This window comes from Melospiza melodia, chromosome 10 (assembly GCF_035770615.1).
Source record: "Melospiza melodia melodia isolate bMelMel2 chromosome 10, bMelMel2.pri, whole genome shotgun sequence".
Lineage (NCBI taxonomy): Eukaryota > Metazoa > Chordata > Aves > Passeriformes > Passerellidae > Melospiza > Melospiza melodia.
Genome location: NC_086203.1, coordinates 30,884,640 through 30,895,976, shown reverse-complemented (window position 1 = coordinate 30,895,976; position 11,337 = coordinate 30,884,640). Strand labels below are relative to the sequence as shown.

The 11,337-nt window shown below is 51.1% G+C and overlaps 2 protein-coding genes across 3 annotated transcripts; both read right to left on the bottom strand.

Moving 5' to 3' along the window:
• Window positions 1–30: 30 nt before the first annotated feature.
• VHL (von Hippel-Lindau tumor suppressor) lies at window positions 31–3,185 on the bottom strand. Its single transcript, XM_063165073.1, has 3 exons — window positions 2,957–3,185; window positions 2,444–2,554; window positions 31–2,067 (listed from the first exon to the last, which is right to left on the bottom strand). The coding sequence occupies exons 1-3, from the start codon at window positions 3,183–3,185 to the stop codon at window positions 1,895–1,897; spliced, it is 513 nt and encodes a 170-aa protein (XP_063021143.1). The 3' UTR covers window positions 31–1,894.
• Window positions 3,186–3,689: 504 nt separating this feature from the next.
• THUMPD3 (THUMP domain containing 3) lies at window positions 3,690–9,362 on the bottom strand. 2 transcript variants are annotated; one of them, XM_063165072.1, is made up of 9 exons: window positions 9,113–9,362; window positions 8,663–8,740; window positions 7,618–8,160; window positions 6,671–6,801; window positions 6,178–6,247; window positions 5,670–5,785; window positions 5,465–5,572; window positions 5,102–5,225; window positions 3,690–4,810 (listed from the first exon to the last, which is right to left on the bottom strand). In XM_063165072.1, the coding sequence occupies exons 1-9, from the start codon at window positions 9,332–9,334 to the stop codon at window positions 4,679–4,681; spliced, it is 1,524 nt and encodes a 507-aa protein (XP_063021142.1). In that variant the 5' UTR covers window positions 9,335–9,362; the 3' UTR covers window positions 3,690–4,678. The 2 variants fall into 2 exon arrangements, with proteins under 2 accessions (XP_063021142.1, XP_063021140.1); XM_063165070.1 differs by having other exon boundaries at window positions 5,465–5,575; window positions 9,113–9,359.
• Between the last annotated feature and the right edge of the window lie 1,975 nt (window positions 9,363–11,337).

The following is an 11,337-nucleotide window of genomic DNA, read 5'->3' as shown; positions in this document are numbered from 1 at the left end:
GTTTCCCAATGTTCACGGGTTAAAGCCGGCTGGGGTTTCTCCAATCTTTTATTCTGATCCAAGGGAGCACTCCAGAACCGAGAAATGCACTCTAATAAGAAACACAAGAAATCACAGACCCTGCCCAACTCAGAAATACCCAGAAGGTGTGTGCCATGTACAGATTGTTAAAACCAACACCTAATACCAATTCACATTGCAGGAAAAGCTGCAGCCAAGCAGGTCAGCGATGCTGCCATGCTCACTGCAGCGCACAGCCCCACAGACAGCAGGGGGAACCTCCCCTCAGGAAGGGCCAGGAGCAGGGAACAGCTCAGGCTCTCCCACGCTCAGGCTCCCCGGGGCACTGACCCCAGTCTGCTCCAGAGCCCTGCATGGGCTCACTTTCCCCTCAGAGAAATGTGAGAGGTGCTAAGAGCAGAACTGGGCAGCAGCCCCGTTCCTGCCCAGACGCTGCCTGAAGCTGTGCTCAGAGTTCACGAGAGCCACAACACAGCCCTGCAGCAATGGGCTGGGCAGGCTCTACAGTCCAAAGTGTCTGTTTACTGCCCAACCACAGCGACTGTCAGACTATCATCAGTGTCTGTATGAAGAGAATACACGGAGGCACTGGGGACTTAACCTGACAGAATTACAGTCAGAAAGCTAGCAGGCATTTCCATTTTTATGTCAAAGATCAATTTCTTCAAATATATAACACAAACAAGTTTACAAATAGGGAGACATTGCATACTTACAAAATACATTGAGATTCTCGGTTTCACAGCTATTCTCAAAATGTATAACTGGAGAGAAACATATTCACAGAAATAACCTGCTTTAGTTAATCTATCCAATCTGCTTCTAACCTGAGCTGCACCACATCTTGCTTGATGGACAATTCATGTAACACTAAACTACGCTGCTTTGAACTCTCTGTGTTCACACCAGAGCACATTCCGCTGAGATGTGGGGAATACAGAATACAGGCAAAGAAATATCATCTCTCCTTCTCCAGCCTGCCGCAAGCACGGCCCTGTTTGTGAGCTGGCTGTGTGAGCCAGTACAGCTCCCATGGGTCCTGAGAAGACACAGGCAGCTCGAGAGGCCACGCTCCCTGAAAAGGCCTCCTACTACAACCTGGACTACAGCACTGCCAGGGGAAAAGACAGAACTTAAAGCCTCCACCTCCTGTGAACCCTGCACAGGCTGCTGGGGAAGCAGCTGTGGGGGACAAGGGTGTTCCAAAATGAGGGTCTGCTCTGTGGGGCTGAGATCAGCCAGGCAAGAATCCTATGACAAAGGCAAATAAGGCATTTGAGATATGATGACAGTAAAAACATGTCAGACCTAGAGCTGATAGGACATGGTTTTGTACATGGAAAGGTAAGAGGCAGAATAACCTGCAAGCATTTACACATCATCTTTCCACCAGTGTAACGTTTGTCAGACCCTCAGGCACTGCTAGAAAACAAACCTCATGTACAAACCCCTCATGCTCTGTGACCCACAGGCACATTGAGGCACCATGTGAAAGGGAAATTCCATCAAAACAAATTACTCAAACAACACTCATGACTCTTACAACCATTAGTCAGGGCTAAATTAATCCTTGGTGTAATTTGCTTTCTACTACAATGAAAATTACTTTGTATGAATATTTTCCATTTAGCTGCCCTGATCTTACCCTACAGTTTGCGATAGCTGCAATGAAGAGATTAACTGAACCATCAGAACCCAGCATGCCTCCCAGTGCTGTTCAGTCTTTGGGATTTAACTGTCACCAAAGTTACTGAGTTTATGTTTCAAAACGTTAAACGGAGGCATCAGCTGGTGTGTGTCCTGGCGACTCTCACTGCTCGCTCAGTGGTTTGTAATGAGGAGTCTGAAGTGAATAATGCTGTTATTCCACAATTTAGTTCCTCAGTGCTTCACTCCTCTCCAGAGAGAGCCGCCGAAGATCCTTCCAAATGTCAGGATGATCCTCCAGCTCTTCGTATAGTGACTGAACAATGTCCAGTTTCCTGTAGTCCATGGGGCTGACCAGGCTGCGCACAACCTGCAGACACCTCTCCTTCAGGGTGAACACTGCAGTCAGACACAAGCACAACACAGCCTCGTCACGAGGGCCCACAGCTGCTGCTCCAATGCCAACAGGGCTGCTCTGAGCCCGCGAGCGCAGAGCACAGCCCGCAGCAGCGACCCGCCACAGGCTGGGCTCTCCAGACACGAGACCAACGTGGTTCTGCCATGAGGCACCTGCAGAAACCCCTCAGAGACGGCCCTGAAAGGAGGTCTGCCACCAGCTCCATCCAATACAACAGCTCTACCTACAACCCCTCGCCACCTCTTCCAGTGTGTGAGCAGGTTTAATTTCATGAGGATCTGATTTCTCACTAATCCTAACAGGTCCAGAGAGACCAGGTTCAGAGTTCCCTACAGCACGTGTGGTCCTGTCCCTTACCTGGCAGTGTGATGTCAGCTTTGGTCACATTGGGGGCTGCCACGAACAGCTCCTGCTGGTTGACGAGCAGCCCGTCATAGGTCCCTGCATCCCGGAACAGCCAGAGGTGCCCTGGCAGGGAACAAGGTGGGAATGCACCAATTACAGAACTTTTTAATGAGCGCCGCTGAGGGGCATCTACTCGCAAGGGACCAGGCTCTCCAGCTGAGCCCTGGGCGCACAGGGCACCACCACGGCCCCAGTCACTGGAATGAATGGGGAGGGGAAAGGGAAAAGGGGAAAAGGAGAGGAAAAAAGGAAAGGAAAAGGAAAAGGGGGAAAAGGAAAAGAAAGAAGAAGAGCAAAGGAAATTGAGAGAGAAAAAGGGAAAAGGAAAGGTAAGAGTGGAAGAAGGAAAAAGGGAAGAGAAAGGAAAAAGGGGATGGTGGGACGGCAAAAGGGTAAATTGCACCGCCATCAGCTCACCCACCCGGGCCCCGCGGGGCCCAAGCCCGTCCCGTCCGCCGTACCCACCCCGGTAGCTGCGCATGACGCGCCCGCTGCGCGGCTGCAGCACCGGGTAGCAGCGCGGCCGGCCCTCGAAGTCCAGCCAGACGGGCAGCACGCAGCGGGGGCTGTGGTTGTTGAACACGACCTCGGAGAGCTCCCGCGTGTTGACCGAGCGCAGCACGGACCCGGACTCGGAGCCGGCCTCGGCCTCGGGCCCAGCCCCGCCCGGGCGCCCCGGGCCTGGCGGCGACATCGCGGCCCCGGCTCGCCGCGCGCAGGCGCCAGGGGGCGGCACCGAGAGACTCCGCCCCCCGGCAGGCACCGCCCCCCGCGCATGCGCTGCGAGGCTCGCTGAGGGGCGGGGCCCGGTGCGAGGGGCGGGGCCTTCAAACCCCCTCATTTTAACAAACAGACGGAAAACAGCGACGGGCGCTTGGAACGCGAGCCGTCACCGAGAGCTGCGAGGTCTCTGCCACGTCTTATCGCCCAGCAGGCTCAGTTCACAGCTCTTGTGACTAAGGCACTGCGCTCACCAGGGCGCCACAAACCAATTCTTCCTCAGCCAGTAACAGTTAAGCTGCCGGTTCCTTCCTCTCCCGATCTCAGGGTACCAAAAGATTCCTTTATCCTTCAGCTATAGATTCACAAACACTATATTATCTTTCTTACACACATGAAAACACTAACATTTGAGAAAAATTAACTAGACGTTGGAAAATCTGGACACGAACCAGAAAAAGAACACAATTAAGACTCATTTCTTTATGCAAAACTTCTAAAACTTTAATACTTGTTAATTCACCTCTGAACAGTTACACAATCTTAGCATGAACACACCACAATGGAAATGGCGAGCTGGCAATTTGTTTTCAGCCTCTGATGAGCAGAGTGAGAGGCCTGAGAAATCCTGGTATGGTCACAGAAGAAAAAAATATTTGCAACAATACTTTTGTGAATACTGTGGCAGCATAGCTGTGGAAGTTAAATTACCTATGAAATTCAAACTGCCACCTCAATGCATCCATGGTAGACACCAAAACCATGAACTCTTTAATATAACAGCTAAAAGAACCTCTGTCCTCAAATAGTTAACTACAGACTGTTTTCTAGGGCTGTGTGTTACCCCCTCACCCATGGCAATGGAACACTGAAATACACATCAGATATTTACTGGTAATTAGCCCTAAGGTGAGTTAACGGGCAAGAGAACCAGTAGCACAGCATACTGTTTGCCAACTGGAATCTGCTTATCAGACCACAAAAACCAGATACTGGTTTATTGTTAGTTTACATTTGAGCAATGGCATAAATTAGAAAACTGCACTCGAGATACTACCTCTGAACCCTTTAAGGTGACTGTCTTAGTAGTACTGTTAGTCATGTGAAGATACAGCTCGGTAAATAAATTAACTGTTACACCCAGAGCTGCCTCAACATGTTTTCTACTGTAAGCAGAAAAAATAAACGTTTAACTGAAGAATGCAACAGAAGATTCAAGCCAAGGAAAGAATTACTAATTCACTAATGAATTTCAGCTTGGGTAGAAGGGAGCAGAGGTGATTCAAATAAGGTTTCAGAACAGACAGTAGAACTGGCAGCTCTCAAGTTGATCCCTGGTTTAATATTTGTGTGACAATTTCTCCACAGGTTGTTTGGTTTGGAACTGACAGACCGATGCTCTCCGGCGTCTGCTTTGCCGGCTGGCCATCCAACAAAGCCCGGGGTGTCTCCTGTGCTGCAGGCAGCTCACCAGAAGGGCCTGGTGTCCTGCGCCGGCTCCGCGGTGCGCCTCAGCAGGTACACGGCAGCGTGCAGTCCCCCCACGTTCACCCACACGGTCTGAGCTCGGCGCCAGATGTGTCCCACGCGCGACAGCGCCTGCACCAGAAACAGACACAGCACCGTCAGGACAATGACATTCATTTTATTATTCCAGATCACATCTGATGGGAACACCAAAGCACTCTCCGGGTCCACAGCGCCATCAGGACAATGACATTCATTTTATTATTCCAGATCACATCTGATGGGAACACCAAAGCGCTCTCCAGGTCCACAATTGAATTCAAGTGTTACTAATGATTTTGTAATGATGGCAGCTTACAATTATTCTCTCAATGTATTTTCAAGCGTAAATAGGTTTGATTTTCTCTCAAAAACAGAACAAACCTTGGCAAAGCATTTCTTGTCCTGGGTGAGCAGCACAGCCCTGCCTGTCCCTGGGGTACAGATCCGGCCCATCTCCATCAGGCAGGCTGGGTACAGGTCCCAGTTCTTCTTCTTCGACCCTATCCTGCAAGATACATTCAGATCCCCACTGTGACCCCTGGCACCAGCTCAGTGCCGCCGTGTCTCAGACACGAATCTGCTCGTTCGGGAGCACAGTGACCTCAAGCTCATTTTAACCCGGGGCTCAGGACGCCTTGCGCGGCGCCCCGGGTGAGCACCGAGCTGGGGAGCAGCAGCCCGGGCAGGCGAGCACAGAGCCCCAGCCCAGCCCAGCCCAGCCCAGCCCGGCCCAGCCCGGCTCACCGCTTCCCGAAGGGCATGTCCGTCACCACCACGTCCACGGAGCCCGTCCGCAGCGGCAGCCGGCAGATGTCCCACTGGATGACGTCCAGGGGAGCGCCCAGGGCAGCGCTGCTGCAACAGCAAAAGCAGACATGCGCATCAATGCAAAGTGGATTTCTGTGCATGCAACACTGCAGGAAAGGTAAATCCCTCAGGCTCCTCTCACCTGTCCTTACTCTCGTTTTTCCTCAGTAAGGAGCTGATGTTGTTTGCTGCTCTCTTCACTGCCTGAGGGTTGTTATCCCCTGCAATGTGGTAGCAGCAGGGCCATTCTGCCGCTCCCTGCGGGGGAAATAATAAGCAACATTAGCATCAACATTGCTGAATTACAAAAAACAGAGTAAGTTCTCAAACATGACAGAATAACAACAAAACGACTGCAAGTGGATGGCTGGAAATATGGAATTCTGTAACAGATAGCTGTATTTTGCACCTTTAAAGCTCAAAATACTTTTGGATTTAGTATTTTCCTGCTACATCCTATGGAAGCAAAATGAGGATATTTAATGAGGATATTTACAAAAAATGTATTTGCCTCTGTTCAAAAACTGGTGAGACTGGAGCTTACTATTCAGTCATTACTAAGAAGATTTACACATATTATTCAGCTATAATAGAATATAGCTAAGATATAGACAAGTTTAAATAAGTTTAAAAAATCAAGGAAGAATCACCTCTATTGGTATCGCACCTGTACCACACATGGGATCAACTATGATATCTGTGGGCTGGGGATCACAGAGTCTGAGGAACAGAAGAAAAGATATGGTGAGAAATGTCTTAAAAAGCTGAATTTCTGTAAGTAAGGGAAAGTGAACTATTTTAATCACTCTGATTCTACCCTTCTAGCAAAACAATAGACGTGATTATTTTTCCCACTAGTTACATTTTTTTTTATAACCAGCAACGAAGTGGAATTCTTTCAAGACTGTGGTACACTACTTTGAAACTTGGCTAATACAGCAAATGTTTACTTTCCTTGGCTGGGAAACACTCACTGTTATTACAAGGCACATGGTGTCAGCAACTCCAGGGTTTTTTTAAATTTATTTTTCTTTAACAGTTAACAGAAATGGCTTCTGAGGAAGCAGCGGGGGAGATAAAAGGTTTAGTTTCTTAAACAAAAAGACTTGTTAACCGAGCATAATACAATGTAACTGCCCTGACCTGAGCATGCCGTAAGCCAGAGTGGAACGCAGCGTGGTGGGTCCGAAGTGTGTGATATTCCGTCTGTGGAGACTCTCTTCAGTCAATGCAATCCCCACCACCACTTCACTGCTGTGAATATTCAGAAGAACCTAAAGAAGAAACTTGAAGTGAATTTCAGGAGCAACAGGAGCTTTCCACAGAATGCCTAGTAAATACTTAGAACAATCTTAGATGGTAATTTAAAATCCAGGAATGACATATAAAAAAGCTTTTATTGGAAGTAAAGCAAAGCACCATTTTAATAGGACAGAATTCAGGTGAGCATTCACACCAAATCTGTTGCACAAGACCTCTCAAAGCGTTATAACCATAGCACCAGCTTCTTAAAAGATTTGGTTTGTAAGTCTGGGGCAGAAGCTGGGTAAGTCCTGCAAGACACAATGAACCATCTGCAAAAGCAGCAATAAAAGTAATTTATGGTAGGGACTAGATTAACTGGGAAGGTGAACTCACACTCCAGGGCAGTGGCCAGCCCTTAGTAAAGCTGCAAGAAAAACTTAGGTCTTTCTGCCCCTCAAAATCAGTGGTTCCTACCCACCAAAGGGCCAGGGGTGCTGGTTGTATTTTCCCAGCCTCTGCTCTCCCCTGACGGAAAATAAACAGTTATTGTTAATTCCTTCTGTCCCCTTCACCCCAAAACCAGCTTCCATTTGGAGCCTTTCCTGGTGACTCAGACTGCTATTAAACAAAGCATTAGAGGAAGGTGAAAGCAAGGCAAGTGCTTGCATCAGAGGACACACACACTGTTGCCAGGGAGAAGAACACTTCAGAAGAGGCGAATTTCAGCATTACCAGTTTTCAGTTCCAGTCTCTGGAAGACAGTTTGGAGATCTCTAAGCATCAGAAATAAGAGCTAAATATTTGTACTGCAGAAACGTAGGTATTTCCAAGGCATGCCACAATACCTCCACATCAAAATTGGTCATGTCAGCTTTCCACTGGAAGTGCTCCTGCACGGCTCCACCGAAGTCCCTGGCGGCCTCGTTGGACGTGAAGCTGTGCTTGTCCCCAGCCCTGCTGCACGTCACTCGGAACCGCAGCACCTTGGCCTCTCCTTGGCCCGTCTGGCCCTCGCCAGCCTTGCTCCCGCTCTCAGCACTCGCCTGCGCTTCAGCTCTCACATCTGGCTGCTCATTGTCTTCTTCCTCCTCCTCCTCCACCCCATTTCTGGATGTCACTCCTTGGGGATGCTCTGTATCCTGGCCACCAGTGGCTTCCACAGCCACAGGGGTTTGGGCACAGTCCTCCTGGTCATTAGTGTTATTTTGCTCTGCTCCTCCCTCTTCTCCACCATCACTCAGCTTCCCTCTGCTTGCAGGACCCTGCAGATTGTGTTTTTTGCGTTTTGTCTTTTTCTTTTTCAAGCTGTTGTTCAACTCCCAAACTTTTAACGGATCAGTCCAGGGTAGCTTTTTAACCAAATCTTCCAAATCCTTTAGAGCATCTTCCTTTAAAAGAGAGAAACAGTGGTGCTTTGAAATTATTCCATCCTTTCAAAAGTTATCCTTTATTGCGAGGTATCTCAAAGTAGTTTATTAAACATTAATCCATTACATGTTTAAGCAAATCTTACAGGTTTTTGTCTGTTTTTTGCTATAACTAAGTGGAATTACACTGAAAATCACAAGACCCATGGGATTTCATCATTTACCTTGTATTACAGACAACAACGTATTAAGTGACCAAAGTGACACTTCACTGTTCTATGTCTGTGACCTACAAACATAGCATCACCTCTTATCCCAGATTTTGCCAGTGTATTTAACTGCAGAAATTATGTTAGACCACATGGCCACACTTCCATTTACAAGCCAGAAAAAGGGAACTAGATTAACATCACAAATAAAAAACTTGTTAAATAAACAGACTATTTTGGTACTAGTCTTAAATTAAAAAACCCAAACAACACTCCAAACCCCAGAATCGACAGAAAAAGGAAGAGTAATTCACCTTATTTTCCTTAAATTGATAGTCTTTGAACTCCTGAACAACAACAAATAAATTATCCACCGACCTCAGACGATGGACCTGGAAGAGATGAAAAGGTGACACATTCCTAACCGTGTGCCGTAGGGACTGTGTTTACTGTTGTCAGAATTTTGCCACCTTACGTCGAGGTTTCAGAGACCACGGTTTTCCACCTTTAGTCCCCACGAGTTATCAGTTTACGTCTTTGCACTGACCCCGTCTATCATTTCACGTTCCCCGGACACCCCGGTAAAGGCGATACCGCTGCTGCACCCAGGCCGGCCCCGGCCGGTGCGGGGTGCGGTCCGGACCGGCGGCTCCGACACCGTTCCGCTCGGAGGGGCCGGGGCCCACCGAACCGAACCGAACCGAACGGAACCGGCCAGAGGGGGAACAGCGGCGGGCGGAGAGGGGCAGGGAGCTCGCACGGACCTGAGGCAGGCTCCGGGCCGGGACCTCGAAGTAGATCTTGCCCCGATCCTTGCTGATCCTGGAGGCCGAGCCCAGCTTCTCCCGCACCTCCTCGGCCGCCGTCTGCTCGAACCCCGTGGGCACGGTGGCGCCGATCACGGCCGCCAGCTCCGCCAGCTCCGCGCCCTCCTGGGCTGCGGCCGGACCCAGCCCCGCGTCACCGGCCGCCTCCGCCTCCGCCATGCCGGCTGCCCGGGGAGGGCGACGGCCCTCACCTTCCCACCCACAGCCAACGGAGCGCCCGACCGACCACCGGACACCCGGGCACACCGCGCCAGGCGCCGCCGCCGCCCGCCCTTTCCGCTTCCGCGCCGGCGGCACCGCCCCCGCTGCTCCCGGGGCGCTGCCGGGCCCGGGCGGGAGGGGGCGCCGCGGGCCGGGTGTTGGTCCGTGGGGAGCGCGGGTCTCTCCGCCGGTCCCGGCTGTCGGTGCGTGCGGCCCCGCCGGTACCGGGTGTTGGTCCGTGGGGAGCGCGGGTCTCTCCGCCGGTCCCGGCTGTCGGTGCGTGCGGCCCCGCCGGTACCGGGTGTTGGTCCGTGGGGAGCGCGGGTCTCTCCGCCGGTCCCGGCTGTCGGTGCGTGCGGCCCCGCCGGTACCGGGTGTTGGTCCGTGGGGAGCGCGGGTCTCTCCGCCGGTCCCGGCTGTCGGTGCGTGCGGCCCCGCCGGTCCCGCGTGTCGCAGCCTGGGCCGGGGCTCGGCGCGGCTCGGTGCGCGTTCCCCCGCTGTGCCAGGGTCGCTCATTTCCCTGGCGGAGCGCTGCCGGGCCCGCGGGGCAGTGCCCGGCTCCAGGCCCAGCGCTCCGGGTGAGGGTGTCCCCGCAGCCCCTCGGGTCCCGGCGCTGAGCTCCCGAGCTGGGCTGCCGGGCTCTGGCCCCGGGCACGGCCGCCGCTGCTGCCATGACGCCTGTGCCGTGGGTGGCACACCATGGCGTAGCTATTTCTCTTTGGTTCCTTGCTGTTCGGTTTTCTCGATGGTTGGGCTGTTTCCTTTGGCGTGTTTCCAGAATTAGAATTAATTTTTAAGGAAAATCTAGTGGCTAAATGTCTTTTTTTCAAGACAGACAAAAAGAGAGGCCGCTCTACCTGCCGTGGCCATGCCCCCATCACCATGACCAAGTGTGAGCTGCATGAAGTTGAATAGGCACTATTTTCCTTCCTCACTTCAGGTCCCAAGGTCTTTACATCCAGCACTGGAATGATAAATGTAAACACATCTTGTCCCTGCAGCTTCTACCTGCCCAGGTGCAGCATTGTGCTGTCAGCAGCACCAATAACTTACCCTGTAATTAGGACCAGACCAGGTTTCTCCAAGCCCCATCCAGCCTGGCCTTGAACACTTCTAGGGGTGCAGCAGCCACAGCTTCTCTGGCAACCCGGTGGCCTCACCACCCTCACAGAAAACACTTTCTGCCCAGTATCTAATCTCATTACCTAATTTTTCTCAAGTTTTCTACTTTCATGTGTGTGAGAAAGATAACATAGTATGGTGTTTGGGAATCTGCAGCCGAAGGACAAAGGAATGTTATTTTGACACTGAGAGATTAGGAGAGAAGTGAATTAGCTGCTTAACGGTTACTGGAGGGGGAAGAATTAGTCGGTGTTTGTGGCAGCCCTGGTGAGCCCAGTGCCTTAGTCACAAGAGCTGTGAATTGAGGCTGCTGCACCCCTAGAAGTGATATCACTGAGGGTGATAAGACATGACAAAGAGTTCACAAGTCTAAGTGAGGAATTGTGTGTCAAACCTTGTTGCTGGAGGTGTGTGGTTAACAGGGGACCGTCCCTCCTTTCCTGTCCCCAGCAGATTTTGCACAGGAACAAATAAGCCACAATTGCCAGCTTGTGCTGGGGCAGTGTGGGTGGCTGCAGAGCTGCTCTGGGAGGTTACAGCAGTGTTGAGGCCACGGAGGATGAGCAGCTCATTCTGCAGAATGTGAGGGGTGTGCTGACAATGTCAGACTGGCCAGCTCTGCCCTACTGATCGTGCACCTGTGCCCAGGGACCGAGCTTTGTCACCTGTGAGATCTGTGAAATGGAAACTGCCGAGGGGGCCTCCTCAGCAAGGAACTCTGTGCACACACTAACCTTACCACTCTGCGTTTTGTGAAAACAGTGAGACCTGTTCCAAAGACTTGCCTAATTTTTACCAGGATAACTGAAATTAACTTCTTGGATTGGTTTAATTAATTT